Source organism: Chrysoperla carnea, chromosome 5, assembly GCF_905475395.1.
Source record: "Chrysoperla carnea chromosome 5, inChrCarn1.1, whole genome shotgun sequence".
Classification (NCBI taxonomy): Eukaryota; Metazoa; Arthropoda; class Insecta; order Neuroptera; family Chrysopidae; genus Chrysoperla; species Chrysoperla carnea.
The window spans coordinates 63,351,304-63,368,379 of record NC_058341.1 but is presented as its reverse complement, the minus strand read 5'-3'; the positions used below and the strand labels follow the sequence as shown (position 1 = coordinate 63,368,379).

Genomic DNA, 17,076 nt, shown 5'->3' with positions numbered 1-17,076 from the left:
TAAGTCGCTATATTAACTACTACGAGATTTTTATTTTTAAATTTATTATTTCAAACAGTTCAGTTGTATGCATTCCAGGAGTGTTGTGGAAGAAAGGTTAATGGAATGGAGTATTGGTTCCTAAACTAATACACGATGAATAGGATATGGTTGCAAAGCTTCGATTTTATGATTTTAATCGAAAACAGTCAGGGTGTGATATATCAAGTAAAACATTAAAATCGAAAGTGCCTTCTACCATAAAACATAACGATTTGTCAGAATTTTATTTTTGCTTTTCGAATCATTACTCAATACTTTTCGACGCCTGTTTAAGTAATGATTAATCAGAGTGAATTTTCAATTTACCACGTCTCCGCTACTTTTTAAATATGGGTTAAAAGTGCGGGCCCCAATTCAATTAACAAGTAAGTAAACTATTCTGTAAGAATAATTAATAGAATATGTTGAAATTTTTATGAATCATAAACTTTAAAATCTACCACGCATAACATATGATTGATTTAGTACCTAGTAGTTTCAAATTTAGTAATTAAATTATTTATGAATAATAACGATATTATTATCAAAAAGTAAATAAATTCAAAAGAAAAAGAGGATATTATTTGCAAATGCCACTAAGTTATTTAGAAGTGGAAATGAAAAATAAAATTTGAAGTGATCCTCAGCTCTTGATATAATGACATTGTTGTCTCCATTAAAAACAATTCTTATAATTATTACATTTCTTATTTTGATGGTAAGTTTCACCTAATATTTTATATGATTTAAAAGGGGTACTAAATTAAAAAAAACTAGTCTAGTGTGAATATAACTCGTATGTTGAGAATTCGTTATAAATCAGTTCACAGCTTTTTTAAATCTGACCCATATTTGCTGTATACGTCGTCTCTTTTTGAATTATTGTATAGTCTAAATTGACTAAGGCATCTTCCAGCAACGAATATTTCAAATGATTTTAATAACCACCTGCATATGTATATAGCCTAAAAGTGAATTTATATATGTATATATAATTATAAGACATTTTTAAAGAACACTAAATCCAACGGATTTTGCAGGAATTCGACAAGATTTGTAAACTTTCTCTTCATTTCCAGACACATGTATCACTGTAATATCTATCCCCTTATTATTGATCATTTCTTTCCCTGTATATTTATCTTCGGTCATTTTTATATGTCTCAATGTATTGATATATTCATTTCCTACCATATGCATAAACAAAGACTATTAGTAAAGGTCCTACAAATTTTTTTTAACTCTATTTTAATTGCATGTTTTAAACTAAATAATATATCTGTAAATAATAAATACAGGTATGTTAAATAATAACTGAAATACAGTCGATTTCTAAATATTTCTATCCAAGCCGTCAGATTGTTTATGATTATTCAATATTTTATTCAAGTTTACAGCCACGAAAAAATTCATATTAAGTGTGCAAAGTTAATTTTAAATACTAGTGTAATATTCAAGCAAACTGGCCGGTACTAATTACCTTCCTGCTTCTATTCAGATCTTCTTGAAGATGACGGTTTACACCAGATTGAAAGAGAGTTGATTGTTAATTGCCGTCAATTTGTTTGAATGCTATACTAGTCTTTAAAAGTAATTAGGCACATTTAAAGCTTTTTTTTTGTCTGTGTGTCTTATAAAAATTTAAAAGAAAGTTTTTAATAAAAAAAAAAAAAAAATTTTCTTAATGATAAAACCACTCTTTAGTATCTCCTTAATAAGATCTTTCCATTTTTATTTCACACTTAAAAATTTATTTAAAAAACTGATTTTCTTCTAGGTTATATTGATATTGGGAAGTGACAGCATTGTATGATCAAAAGAATTTTGTCACATATGTATCGAAATGAATATAAGGCCAAGCGTTTTATAGAAGATCTCGTACGGTTTACTAGTCCCAATTAGCCTTATGTTGCCTTACTTAAGGTGGTTATGAATACCGATATCAAAATTTTGTTTGCAGCATCTATATTCATTTTTTAATCTATATGAATCTACTACTCTCTTTAACTCCCGAACTAAAAAAGGAGTTTTATAAGTTTGACCGCTATGTGTGAGTTTCTGTCTGTGTGTCTGTTTGCCTGTTGGTCTGTGGCATCGTATCGCCTAAACGGAAGAACCCATTTTTTTTGTTTTTTGTTTGAAGGAAATTTAATGAAGAGTGTTCTTAACTATTTGAGTGTTTCAAGTGCGAATTTAAGGTTCCGTACCCGAGTAAACTAAAATTAATAAAAAAAAAAAGACTTTAAGGAAAAATGCAATTTAATGGATAGTGTTCTTAGATATGTTTCAAATGCGAGTTTAGATTTCCGTACCTGAAAAATTTGTCGGAGTTTTTTTAAATTTTGTAGATTTCACTTGTTGAATAATAAAACAAGTTTCATAGCAACCCAAAATAAACACACAAAGCCCTCTTTAAGAAAAGAATATCAACATTCGAATGTATATCTTTTAGTTGTTTAAGTGTATTAGTCTAAGAGGTCTGCGACAAAATCAGAAACCGATGATTTTGTAATACTTACGTTATATAGGTGAAGTAGAAAAATAGCCTGTCGTCGCGTCAGTCGGTTTCAGTGTTTTGCGCGGAGGTGGCTTTAAGTTTTAAACAAAAATTTTACTTTGCAGCTACTTTCTAAAACCTGAAAATTAATTAGCAAGCAGTAGATTTTCAGTCAGTATATTTCTGTAACAGAGAGTGTTAGTTGCCGATTAAAGATTGGCCTTGTCCTTCTAAATTAATGACTTTTTTTTTTAATTTTTTTGAAATGTGAATTATGAATATTAGTATATGAATGCATTTAATATTTAATTGTAATAATGTATGTTTTAAAATTTACTGAGCGCGTCGTTAATATAGAAGGACAAGGCGCACTCTTTAATCGGCGACTGACACTGTCTGTTACAGAAATATTCTGACTGGCTATATCTTTTAACAACCGAACCAAAAAAGGGGTGTTATAAGTTTGATCGCTATGTGTGTGTGTCTGTCTGTCCATCTGTGGCATAGTAGCGCCTAAACGGATGAACCGATTTTGATTTTTTTTATTTCGTTTGAAAGGTAATTTCATAAATAGAGTTCTAAGGTATGTTTCCAGTGCGAATTTAAGGTTCCGTACCCGAAAAAACTGAAGAAGGCAATGTTCTTCAAAATCGGCTCAGTTTGCAGTTTGTTAATCGGCTGCAACCAAATCAGGAACATGCTCGAGACGCTCAACAATCTCTCGACCTCAATCATCATGAAGAGTTTTAGCAAATTCTGAAACAGTATTTTTCATCTATAACTTACGTACACTGTACACAACATTACGACACAAAAGCGTGTCTGTTTTTGTTTTGCTATAAACTCGCCTGTTTATTCATCAGCACTCAAAAAACAGTGTTCTTTAAATGAGAATATTTGATGCGTGGATCGCAAATTTAGTTGAGGAATGGGAATATCGCTTCCTCTCCGCAATGATGCAGCGATCAACTTCTCATTATTATATCGTTTTCGTCATACTTCATGAACCATTATAGATGTCAGACCCTCCGAAAGTTTGCACTTATTGTCTATTCGTTTTGCATTCGACTTACGAATCTACCCTGATCACTAATTAATTATTGTCCTACTTCAGCTACTTCTCCATTAGTTATTAGATTATCGCAAATAAAACAATTTTCTTTATTAGAAGCCATGCGTCTAAGAAAATCCACTAAATCCAAAATGACTTAGACTTAATATTCCATTGCGTTCTGTCGGCCGATGTTTCCTACAAGGAAGAGAGGGGAGCCCAACATAAACACGACCCATTCCCTTATACCTACCAAGGTTAGAATTCTAGTACCCTTGATACCTAGAACTCATAGTATATATTTCGTAAATATAAGAAACATATATGCTAGCGTTGATGAATAATAGTGTGTTACACTCACTATACCATAATTTAGTATGTAAATGTGTTATTCAGCATAACCACGAGTTAAACAACACTTTGCGGAACTCGTACGCCGTAACTTTTGAATTTAAGAAAAAAAAAAGCTAACGACATAAATTGTAGTAAATTTTCTCTCGTTTAATTTCATATGTATGACTCGGAAGGAAGATATAGTTAAAAAATGGCTTTTCTACACCATTTTTCTAATAGGGAGCGAATGGCAAAGATGCGAGGTGACAAAGTGGAAATTCGAAAAGAGCCTCAAAACCTATAAAATCATCCATTTTCCAAAATCTCAGAAAACTTTCCAGATAACCCCATTTTTTTAACCAAATGAATAAAGAGCAATAAAGTGTTGTGATGCAGCGGGGAGATATTTTGCACCAAAATTTCAATTACAATTACAAAAATTCATTTAATAAAACATTAAACTAATTTACTCAACAATGTCTTTTTTGATTAAATTTAATAGTGCACATAATTCCTTGACTATTTGGTTTTGGACAAAAGTATATAAGGCACTTTAGACTTAAAATTGTCCAAAGAATATTCTCCTAGCCTATGTTCATCGAGTCACGGGGCACCGGATGATATTTGTTTAGTTTAGTTTTAGTTTAACTTCATATTTTTGTCCATTAACCACAAACTTCATCAATTAAAAAAGCAAAAAATTTTAAATTATGAATTTGATAAATGCTTTTTGGTTGGATATGAATTTTATAAATACCATACACTGCTTTATAAATTTTTCGACACATTAACTTGACTATAATTTTATTCAAATGAGGTCATTTTAGTTTACTTTTGATCTAATGATCTATCTATTTTTATTTTTAGTCTGAGTCGATAGCTATGCATAAAAGAACAAATAATAACGATACAGAAAAATGCTATGGCTGTAATGAGAGTGCTCATTTCAAACGTTTAAGCGAAAATAGAACAATTTCAGAAAAACTAATCATAACAACACCTAAGAGTTGGGGGTCTTCAAATGATACAATTACAAGTGCGATAAACACAAGAACTATATTAGAACTCGAATCATCAATAACATATACAGCAAACAAAGAACCTGATGAAACAACTGTACCCGCTCTTGGATATTTAAATGGTATAAAAACAGGAATAAGTAAAACAATAATTATAACAAAGAACCTCTCTTCGTCAACAAAACCTTTAGAGAGCTATGAAACAAAAGTAACTACATTATCACCAGCTTGGTCGAAGATTCGTGAATGCTGAGAAAACAGGAATGAATAGTACAGAAGTAAAGTAAGTAAATTTCGCAAATATATATAGGTGCTTTTTTAAGTTACGGGATGTTTAGGCATAACGTAATTTGAAACTGATTATTGAAATAAATATAAATATTATATATATTATGCTTAGAGCAATTATATCATTTTATACGAAAAAACTATTTGGAGTAAAACTTTTAAGTCCGTTTTTGCCTAAACTTTACGGTTTGCGTTACTTTTTTAATCAATAACAACTTTCTAATTGAAAGTCATCTATCGATTATCAGTTACGGAGTAAAGTGAACTTTTCATTGAGCTTGAAAACTTGGTTCAAAATGTCTGCGTAAGATGTGCGTCTACACACCCAAAATTTTTCCCTGGAAGCATTTTTATCGATAAAAGTTATTTTTCGAGTTTCAAGCTTATGTCAACTTAAAAAAGATATCCTGTATATTATATATTTTTTGAAAAGAGAGATATTTTTTCGTTAACATTTATATCTCGATGGGTCCCATAAATATCTATTATCAAATGGGATTGTCAAAAAAAAACCTAGAGGCAAACAACCCGAACTCACTAATCAACTGGCAACATTCTATGCTTTCTACTTTCGGAGAAAAGCTCTTAGTAGCTTTTCTTCTAAACTGCATATAGAGACAGTAGGTTTTCGCTTAGTAGGTCGGTTATTGGATTATTGAGTATCATTTCGTACGAATCCAATCTGATAATTTTAAGGGGTAAAAAGAGGACAATGTTTTTTTAGCTTTTCTCCAAAACTCTTAAAACGAGAAAGTTCATTTTGTTAATTAAAAATAAGAATCTGTAAAAAATATATTATTTCAATTATTGAAACATTTTAACCTAAAAATACCTAAAATCAGGTACGTACCAAAAGTTATAGTTTAGGGAACAAATTTGCCACAAAATAAAAGTTCCCTTGTTAAGGTTATTGTCTCGTATAGGCATAGTTTCAGAAAAATCTAAACTTTTTTTATACATATTAAAAATATTATAATACAATTACGAAAAATGTTTTTGTGAAAGTCGTTTGACCGTCTCTTACTCTAGAAAAATTTAATTAAAGTTCGTTTTTTTGTAATTGTTTTGTAATTTTGTAATTGTAATTTCTGTTCAAGTTTTGTAATTCTAAAAACAAAACTAACTGCCTGTATTCGTTCCGAGTTAAACAAAAAATACAAATAATTGGCCTTTTCGTTGTTGAGATATTTTAACGCAATGTTATTCTAAAATTGTATTTCCTAAGAAAAGCCTCTCACAATTGCCTTTAATAAATAAATGATAGTTGTAAGGGTTGATAACTGCATACAGAGTTCTCTTTTTAGTAAATAAACCAAACATACTAGTTCGACCCGTGAGGAATTGCGCTCCCGTAGCTATCATAAACCGAGGCTACCCTGTACCCGTGCCTTAAAACAACAAACAACAAATTTGGAAGAAAAGTGGTGAAAAAAGTTCTTAAATTAATATTAGGAGAACATGTATTAAAAATAGTAATTATTTGTATAGAGTATTAGGAGAACATCTGTAAAAACTAACATATTTGCCCAATAATGTTTTGAGTATTATACGTCTAGAGTATTAGGAGAGCATCTGTAAAAACTAACATGTTTAGTAGGCAAACTTGTTATTTAAATTTATTTATTAAATTTATTATATTTTTTCATTCAAATTATTTGTCTTGCGTGTTTTATCCTAAGCGATACATTTTTAGATCGTGAGTATATTTTTCGTCAAACCCAGACATAATAAGCTTGAAAATGAAAGATGAATTTGATAAATTAATAAGGAAGATAAGGATAGGGTAGAAAAAAATTTGCAAGACTAATAATATATAAGATAATAATAACAAGTGAAAACAAACAATTGACTGAATTAATTGTTGAAATACCATGCATAGTGTTGATTTCTTTATCACATAACACATACATGCATGTCACACATACATAACTGATATTCAAGTATGGTACATACTATAAAATTTCCGCCAAATTGGCGCCCTCACGGGTAAACAGTGATGTTTACGAAAAAATGTTTCAAGTAAAAGTTGTTTATTTTTTGATAAGGAACATTTTTTACATTTAAACTTTTGTTTTATCTCTAACGGTTTACATGATGGATCCTACGGACCCAAGACCCCATTGACCTATGATGCTCATTTACGAACTCGACCTCACTTTTTACGTCTTCTTTTTTCGTTTTTGATTTATCGTGTCCACAGACGGACGGACGGACGGACAACCGGAAATGGACTAATTAGGTGATTCTATGAACACCTATTTTTAAGCGTTACAAACTTGGGACTAAATTTAGTATACCTTGCATATTACATACATGCATGGTATAAAAAGACTTTGGATAAATGCGTAGAATTTTATTTTGTACTTTGTTTTTCATTATACACAACGAATTATTAGAGCACGACTTGATTGACAAATTTAAAAGTACTAAAGTTACTATCTTGAATTTTAAAAAGAAATAAACAATTCGGAAAAAAAATTGTGAATAAATTAAATAAAATGTAACTAAAACCATACTATTAAGGGAGGCTACAAAATCTAATGTAGAGTTCTATTCTAAAGTGGCTCCGAGCAAGAGAGAGTGTATGATGACTATGTATATGCACTCGTATATACACTCTCTGTGGTTCAGTGCCACATTGGTTTACTAGAACTCTCACTTCTTTAATTAAATATAACCAAGCGAACGTCAATAAAAGAAATGTTGAAATCCAAATGACATAATTTAAATAAATTTGAATCTTTTAGTAGGAGTCAAGTTGTAGAGAAAACTTCATCAAACGACCCAAAGAGACGTTCAAGAAAATCGAAAAAATGTAAAATTAAAATTAATTCGGACAAAACAAAAAATGACACATTTACATCTTACTTAAACAACAACACAACAAGACGTAAACGCAGAAGAATGGAGATCATTAAAACTGAAGGAATCACGTCAAATATTACAAATGGTATACCTGACAACAAGAGACTAGAAAACAAGGATAATGTAGAAACCACGCCCAATACAATTGAAAACTCACAAATAAATGACCATAAATTTGAAGATATTGCTTCAAATAATACAATCAAAAATGTCAGGAAAGCTGAAATAACTAGCATAATACCAATGAAACACCTTAAACCTGAAGAAACAACGTTATATGTATTTGAAAACACACAAATTCAACAAAGCTTGATAAATTTAACGGGAGGAATCCTGGAAAAAAAGAGTTTAAAACTAACGGTAACTGCCAAAAATAGAACTGAAAATCACATTGAACTTGTCACTAAGTTTACAGAAGCAATAACAGTTTCAACTGAAAACTATGCATCTACTGAAATAACAGTAAATACAACCGAAAACCCGAATGAATTCATAATTAATGAAATGGATGATAATACTAATGATGAATATCGATTTTTTAATGAGAGTAATAAAATTTCATCTCTAGGCACAGCTAAAATTATTCGTATTGTGTTAAAAAATCGAAGATAACAATTCAGGCATGTGGCAAAAGAAGTTCAAGTTTTGTGTGATGTTATTCAAAAAGTTGATAAAAATATCCAAGACACGAAGTATGATTGCACAATTAAGTATTAAACTAATTATTTGATACTATTTTAACGTAATAATAATCGACTACATATGGGTACATTAAAAATAATATTAGTACTGGAAAAATTCGTCATTGAACATGCTTAATTTTCACACGGTAAAGTTTTGCAGGATTCCGTTTAATATCTGCTCCTGAACGTGAAAGTGCAGGTTGTCGGTGGGTAACCTGGTAGGATATTGTTTAAAGTAATTTTTTTTTTAAACAAATAAGTAATATTGATCGCCTTAACAATCAAGCATTTAAAATTCAATAAAACCAAAAATTTTGCGGGACCTGGTTGAGTTAACTTTACCCTGAAATAAAAATTTTATACATAATCTGATTTTTTTATCGAGTTTTTGGGGGGTGAAAATTGTAAAAATTTCGTTTTTTCAAATTTTACGAATTTTTTACTCGAAAAATGGAGGGTTTAGAGAAAAATGTCTAAGAAGATTTTTTATTTATTTTGACCTCATTTATAAGATTACATTTCCCGAAGCAATTCGGTCAATATTACTTATTTGTTACAAAAAAATTAGTTTAAACAATATCTATAGCACGCTCTATGACGGATTTTGCCGGGACTATTTTTACTTTTCCGGGAAGGGTATTTATTTCGTTTATTTAGGAATACTATATGTTTTTCCTATTGATTTTTAGCTCTTATACGACGAGCTCAAGAACATTATCGGCTAGAATGTAATTATTTGGTATCACAGAATTTGAGACTTGACTATGTTAACAATTTTTCATTTAATTTCTGCCGAATCTAAGAGTAAAAATGAACTGTTGGTTATTTTATTGTGAATCAGTTTTTAATTTGTAATGTTGATAAGGTATGTCCCTTGACTTAAAAAAATCTCATGGATTTAAAAAAATTTCAGATTCACATAAGATGCTTCTAAATTTGTTAAAACGATGTGGTGACCATGACAATAAACGTCGTTAAAAGCATTCTCGTAATATTATTCCTGAAAAATAGATAGTAAAAATATTTTCAACTATTCCCAACATAAATACAACAACAAAAATTACTTTTTGTAGTATGCTTACGTTTGCGTTTTTTGGAGTATACAAAAAAAAACAGCTCATTGGAGTAAACAAAATTTTCCCTACCGTTTAAAATAGGGCAAGATTTCGCTAAGCTCGACAAACACGATTATAATTATAAAAAGAATATTGCATTACATTTCTGCTTGGTTCAACACACTTTTCTTAGGAAGTAAAGTTAAGTAAATTAAATGCTTATTAATTAATGTTTTGCATTTCTTATTTGTTTTTATAAGCTGCAAAACCTCAAGACAGAGAGAGAATATACTTTACCTATATATATAGTTAACTCTGACTAGTGCATGTTGATCAAATTTCAACACTTTTCGGCTTTAATCAACTTTTACTGAAAAGACCAGTAACAGTCGATTTACCTAGGAAGAATCAACTCTTACTAGAGGATGAACTCCTGTAGCATACAAACTTTACTGGAATACATATTTTACGTGTATGTTTATATTTATACGAGAATATTTATATCTAACTACAGATTAAAACTACACTGCGTAGGCCTACCAAGTAAAAAATGATTTTTTTCTTTGGTAATGGGTAGTTTTTTTGTCTATATTAAATCTGGAGGATGAATTTATTACATTGAAAACCAACAAGATAGGTTTGCTTGCAAATCGTGGATGGTTTTTTTATCCCAAGATAAAATTTTCAGTCGCTTTGTGTCAAAGCATGCATGGCAATAAACACTACTGTCCGAACCATTATGACACTTATCTCGTCCTTCGTCAAGGCCGTTCTATTTGCTTGTATATTAATTATTATAATTATTTATTTAAAATACTGTATAATTATTATTCTAAATTACCAATTTGAATAAATATATATTTTATTTTCTTGTAATATGTTTCATATCATTTCAGGCAGCGCCTTAATACTTTAAATGTAGCAGCAGAGTTAATGATTTAAAAACAATTCAAACTTTTCCACTTGGACATATTTTCACAGCGATGACTTAATATTTCCCATTCTTATAGACCGGGCGCTGGCTGGAGTTGAGCTAGGCCATATTGGTCCAATATTTTGTAACAACCCCCCCCCTCATACAAAGAAACAGTTAAATGTAAATTTTTTGAACCAAGTAAAGCTATGTTATTTTGGGACACTTAAACTCAAAAAAGCCCCTAGTAATTCTTTCGTAAAGTTCACCGTTTTCAAGATATTAACAGTTTAATGTTTGAAAAAACTACAAAAACGTCATTTTCAAAACTGAAAAACACTGCTTAAAAATTGTTTTAAAATCTTAAATGATCATTGAACGTCCTTTAATAAAGCTCCGAAGAGTAATTACAGATTATTTAATTGTAAGCGTCATTCATTTTTAATATGCAAAGAATTATTTCAATAAATATTTAAGGTATAATTAATGGATATGGTTATAATTATTTTGATTTTGTTCCAAAATTATTCGCTGATTCAAATTCGTTCTCAGTAAATTAATGAATATTTAACGCGCGTAATATTTATCGTGTCTAAAGATTACCGAAAAGTTGGCTCGAGTGCTGACGGGATTACCATCAAATCATTCTGTTAGTTACCATGTTTTACTAATTAACGCGTAGCAAAAGTTGAGGGTCTCAATAAAATGAAGCTGATAAAAGAAAATTAGTCGATTAGTAATGATTTCAAAGCAAGTTGCTCGTATTCTGGACTATACTGTTTGTCCGGAAAGAAATTTATTATTTCGAAAAAAAATCAGATATTAACTTTTAGAGCTTTGAACGAAAATTTGTCTGTAAATATTTACTTTTATACTTTGAAAACTAAATCGAAAAATAATCTAATAGTAAATGGAGGTTTTTATTTCTCGTTGAATATGAAGGTCAGATCGAAAAACGCTAGAAATTTTGAAACCTCTATTCAACATTTTTTTGTTATTAAATTTTTTTGGTTATACCCTGTATAATAAACCAGAATATTTCTGTAAGGTCTAAATTCAAGACAATAAAATAATATAAAACATTCAGTATAGATATATAATTGTTTTATTGACAAATAATTTAATATATAATTACTATTCATTTACAGATTTCAATTTTTCCCCACCTTTATCAAATAAACAAGCAGCTTGCAAATAAATTGTTTTTGCTGGTGTCTCGTCAGACACAGTACTGCATTCATCTAAAAATTTCTTCACTTCTAATTTTTTAACATCTTCAGTTAAACGATTTAAAAATTCGTTCTCAATAAATGTACCATTTTCATTGGCAAAACCAAGTTTGACTGCATAGCAAAGCATGTAATGCATTTCCTCATCACTGCCAGTCAGTTCTCCCTTCTCCACTTTAAGGGCATCCTCTAATGGATAATTTGTTGACTTCAAACATCCATAACGTATTTTTGACATATCAGATTTTGATTTACTTTTATTAATTATAAATCCAGCCTAAAAATAATATTTAAATTTGTGTCATTTGAAATCTTGAACAAATAAAATGCAAAACTGTACGGAATATCTAAAGACTAAGAGTGATAGCGTCCATCAATTGTTTATAAAAAGGAAATAAATATTTATCCGGTCAATTTAAACATTCGAAGGTTGCAAAACTCATCGATCCGAGATGTGGGGAAAAATTTATTCGGGGTCAAAGGTCACAAAAACCGGGTTTTCATTATTTTCAGCGAAACAGTAAGTTTAATCATAAAATTAGTTCAGACGAAAATTGTAGATCAGATAATTAAATATCAAATATTTCAGAGATATAACAATTCAAAAAGTTGGAAGAGTTGTAATCGTCATATGACTTTATGAGTGGACATATAAAGTCATATGACGATTATCTATGGCTTACATTGCAAATTTCATAGTATTTTCTAACAAATTCAAATCAGTAATTATGTGAATTGACATATAAAAAAAATTATTTATACAATTTCGTATCTTATTTAAGTTATTTTCACAATTTCTAATGCAACAAGTTTGATTAATTCCTATATTTCAATAACTTTAACTGGGTATTAACTATACATTTACATATAATGGATTGAAAATTAGGCATAATGACCACCTTTATGCCAAAATTATCCACTGCAAGTGCTGGCGTCGTTTTGAAAGTCCTACCAGGACTACGCATCCAACAGATTTATGGATGTACGTGTTGTGGCGTACTTATCAAATTATGATAATTGCAACTCTTTCAACTTTTTGAATCGATATATCTCAGAAAAGATGGCTGTTAGGAAAAAAAGTATTGATACATTTTTATATTTAATTATCTGATCTCCAATTTTCGGCTGAGCTAATTTTATGATAAAACTTACCGTTTTTCCACGTATCGGAAGGATGAGGAATTTTTATACTTCATTTATAATGGTGTTTTGAAAAATCCTACCAAATTTCAGAAGGGTGTGAATTTTTTTTTATATTTCTGGCCTTCTTTTGTAATATATTTTTGGTTTTGCTAGTCTATTCGGTTAAAAGTTGTTGAAATTTAGTGGTCATAACGTGACACCTGCATACGTTGCGCCTATTCTTTCGCTCGTTTCTTCTCTTCGAATGGAGCTAGTGATTTCTCTATCGTCTCATTTTAAAGAGGACAATAAGAGACTTTACCAACAAAAATAAGCAATATGAAATGTTCTTAGGGCAGAGTAAATGATTATAAGTTAAATTGTTTATAATGCTCCAGCGGACCTGTCAATTAACCATATTTTTAAAGTTTTCATAGATACTCAGGCGGACACTGTAGTAAAGAACAGCGGGTTTTCTAAATACATGCAGAATGGGCCATTTTAATATATAATGGCTAATAGCTTCTTTTTCAGTTAACTGAACAACAAATAACTTAAACAAAAGTTGCAGCCTAGTTCTTTGGATTGCTTTAAAAGCCAATTTAGATTCTAAAGGTAAGAGATAGAATAACACTTTAAATTAGAAAGTTGATCCTCATTAATAAAATCGTCAACTTTCGGAGGAAATATGATTTAAAAATATTTCATTATTGCATTTAATCAAAAGAAAACACATAAACTACCGAAAAATTAAGGTTTTAACAAAATACGACGTTTGGAACTAGTTGCGACCATTTATCTTTGACCGTTAAATTTTTATAAACAAATGGGTCCAAAATTAAGAATTTGTTTTCTGATTTTTTTTCTGCTCAAAAAAGGTGGTATACTGTGTTTTGTTCATAGAATACACAGTTTTTTATTTTTGTTATTATATCTCACGTATCTTGCGATTGTTTAATCATAGTAACTAATTTTTTATAAGATATTTGCGACTGTCTGTTGGATTTTTTTAACTTCCCACTCTGAATAAGCATAAATATTAGTAAGAACTGGATAAGGTCTTGCGAAAAGAATTTTATTTTTAGCCCCCGCCCCATCGCTCAAAAAATAAACCACTAATAATTAAATTGAATATCTTGGCTCAAAAAAGTCGTATCAAGATTAAACATGCTGTAAATGAAAGATAAAAAATGAGGCAAATTTTAAGTCTGGGTTGACCTCCCTCCGATAAGCAGAACCGGAAATATCGACCGCTTTGCGTTTAGCCGCCCCAATTGTTATTTGATTAATTTTTTCCAAAAAGATTTTATGAGCATAAAGTGCATGTATTCTTTAAACTTGCTTTAACTTTTCTATAAAATTAATGAAATTTGTCATATATTTTTATCTTTAAAAACATATAATTATAATCAATGCAAGTCCGATCCCTTATTCCCTCCAATTTTATGTTTACAAAATTTGTTGAAAATCCCTTTCGCTTAATTTATACAACATAAATTCCTTATATAGCTATTTAACAAACCTCAATAATTAATCAATAAATTTTAAATAATAAAAAAAATAAAAGGAATACGCGATTTCAATACAATTATTCGGGCATATGAATTTTAACTAGTAGCTTGCGGCTCGTATGGGAAAATTAAGATAAAATCACTTGGCCAACGTACTAATTTTAAATAATATAAAGAAAAATACTTACATTTGAAAATGAGATCAAAGCAAAAATTACTATTAAATACTTCATCTTCAACCGATATTATGATAAAAACTATAAATACCTAATAGTACCTAATACTAGCTGGAAAGAGGTCTCCAAGATAACTATTCAATAATGGCATAAGAAACACTTATTTATAAAAGATAAATAATATTTCGTGTTGGTAATAACAGAAAAAAAATGAAATTGATTGTTGTTTATATATAAAAATCTTATTATTTATATAGCAAATTCATTAAAATGATTAATTATAATTATATTATTTATAAAACAATCAATTTAAGTTTTTTTCTGTTATTACCAGTAAATTTTCTATGTTTCTATATAATTAATCCATAATTATTACGCCAGATAAAATGGCCTAAGAGGAATGAGTAAAAAACGTATGTACGCAAGTTGTCTGCTTAAATTGTTGATCTGATAAAGTACGAAATGCAAAGCTTGAATTTATTTCTATTCAGGCTATTTTTCACATTCATTGTAATAATTTGTTATTTTTTCAATTTGTTTAATAATAAGAAAATTTTCAATAGCGACGCGAATGCATTTTATGAGATTGAATTTTTAAAAACTGATACAAACAGCACCTTGTTAGTTGGACCATGGAGGTTATAAAAAAGGAGAACGATCGCTGTAGAAAATATTGTCCCCAAAATATGGACAAAATAAGTGAGGCGCTGGGATCGCTAAGTTGTCTCATCAAAAGCGGACTGTTGTGCGCTAATTTCAAATGATCTATAAACGTTTAATATACGTGTATATAATATCATTCAAAGGAAAAAAAAGCAAATAATGAAATTATTATTTATTATTATTATTTACTAATGAATAAATTATAAATTATCTATTCTACCTTATAAATTTATCTATACTACTTTATAAATTTGAATGGTACTAACTTCATCTACTTGTACTCATAAACAGCTAACTTCGCAGATACTACTTACCGACGACAGCGCGGCTGGTGGCTGAAAAATGAACTATAAATTCTACAAATTTTCAGGGACAGACGCGCTAATGCTTTAGCGCGTAGGGATCGTTCTCCTTCTCTCTAACCTCCATGAGTTGCACTATACAACACAATCATTTAGTTTGCAAGATCGTGTTCCTCCATGAGATGTTCAGTGGTAGATTTATATATATATATATATATATAGTATATATATATATATATATATATATATATATATATATATATATATATATATATGTCAACGATCTCGGAAATGGCTCCAACGATTTTCATGAAAATGGCTATGCGGGGTTTTTTTTTAAAAACGTCGTTTTGACCATGTTTTCCGGAAATATTGACTGTAAAATGTGACTCTTCCTGACATCTATTGGTGTTTATCGTAGTTAACAAAATGAAGTACATTAACGGGACATTCAAATTGGTTTTGTGTGAAGACATTTTAAATGGTTAGTATATTAGTGATAAAATTTAACTCAAAAAATACCGAGCAAAGCTCTATCATCCATATATTATTATTTACTAATATACATGTATATCATTTATCAATATACAAATTTTATTAAATAAATATAATAATTTTAATCTTAACAGTGGCGACGGGGAGTAGACGACATTTCGCGTGGAAAGCATTTAATAATGGAGGATGCTGCGATTACGCCCCATCGAAGAAAATAATTCCTTCATGTGATTATATTGCTGTCCTCATACAAGTATTTTCTTTGATGATATGCGGTGTCACTAATTCCATTAAGGATACGTGCTTATGTCCATTCTCAAGTAGTTCCATCAATCATAAGGCTCACCACGTAATTCACACAGTAACCTTTTATGGGAAGATTTTTACCTTGTTAGAAGTTTCCGTGATCACTTGGAACGCTGGGTACTTCTGAGATGTTTAATTTTTTTTTTTTTTTTTTTTTTTTTGTAGCAAGACACCATGCCAAAATTGACCACAGTGGTACCTGCTCCATGACGATATCACACGAAACTGTTGGAAATATACAGATATATCTGCGCCATGAGGGCGCTCTAACAATTGCAACGTTTTCATTCCGTATTAAAACTGTGCAGACAAAAGATTGTGTAAAATGTGACGTGTAAACCTGCCTTTTAGTGTAGTTAAGGTAATATATGCGAAATGATAACTGTGGATCTCATTAATTTTGCATAATATATTAAAAGAAATAAGAATCACAATAAGATTAAAAGAAATAAGAATCTTTACTTCGTTACAAGTTGCAAAACCGAAAGAGGAAATTCCTTAATTTTTAAAAATTTTTAAATTATTTTTCAACCTGAATTATTTACTC

The 17,076-nt window shown here is 29.8% G+C and overlaps 3 protein-coding genes across 3 annotated transcripts; 2 read left to right on the top strand and 1 right to left on the bottom strand.

Moving 5' to 3' along the window:
* The first annotated feature begins 689 nt into the window (after positions 1–689).
* LOC123301294 lies at positions 690–5,174 on the top strand. The gene is made up of 4 exons (XM_044884030.1): positions 690–739; positions 1,799–1,828; positions 4,770–5,018; positions 5,085–5,174. Exons 1-4 carry the CDS (start codon positions 737–739, stop codon positions 5,172–5,174), a joined length of 372 nt encoding a protein of 123 aa, XP_044739965.1. The 5' UTR covers positions 690–736.
* On the top strand, positions 4,952–8,686 carry LOC123301293. Its single transcript, XM_044884028.1, has 2 exons — positions 4,952–5,204; positions 7,957–8,686. The coding sequence occupies exons 1-2, from the start codon at positions 5,185–5,187 to the stop codon at positions 8,684–8,686; spliced, it is 750 nt and encodes a 249-aa protein (XP_044739963.1). The 5' UTR covers positions 4,952–5,184.
* Positions 8,687–11,820: 3,134 nt separating this feature from the next.
* Positions 11,821–14,891, bottom strand: LOC123300637. Its single transcript, XM_044883235.1, has 2 exons — positions 14,776–14,891; positions 11,821–12,231 (listed from the first exon to the last, which is right to left on the bottom strand). The coding sequence occupies exons 1-2, from the start codon at positions 14,818–14,820 to the stop codon at positions 11,860–11,862; spliced, it is 417 nt and encodes a 138-aa protein (XP_044739170.1). The 5' UTR covers positions 14,821–14,891; the 3' UTR covers positions 11,821–11,859.
* Between the last annotated feature and the right edge of the window lie 2,185 nt (positions 14,892–17,076).

What these genes read in the sequence shown, in the direction of transcription:
- LOC123301294 (XM_044884030.1), top strand. An exon ending in TATTGGGAAGTGACAGCATT is followed by an intron (nt 1,829 to 4,769) that starts GTATGATCAAAA and finishes TTTTATTTTTAG; the next exon opens with TCTGAGTCGATAGCTATGCA. An exon ending in AAGAACCTGATGAAACAACT is followed by an intron (nt 5,019 to 5,084) that starts GTACCCGCTCTT and finishes ATTATAACAAAG; the next exon opens with AACCTCTCTTCGTCAACAAA.
- LOC123301293 (XM_044884028.1), top strand. Translation starts at nt 5,185, where the DNA reads ATGAATAGTACAGAAGTAAA. An exon ending in ATGAATAGTACAGAAGTAAA is followed by an intron (nt 5,205 to 7,956) that starts GTAAGTAAATTT and finishes TGAATCTTTTAG; the next exon opens with TAGGAGTCAAGTTGTAGAGA.
- LOC123300637 (XM_044883235.1), bottom strand. Translation starts at nt 14,820, where the DNA reads ATGAAGTATTTAATAGTAATTTTTGCTTTGATCTCATTTTCAAAT. An exon ending in CTTTGATCTCATTTTCAAAT is followed by an intron (nt 12,232 to 14,775) that starts GTAAGTATTTTT and finishes TATTATTTTTAG; the next exon opens with GCTGGATTTATAATTAATAA.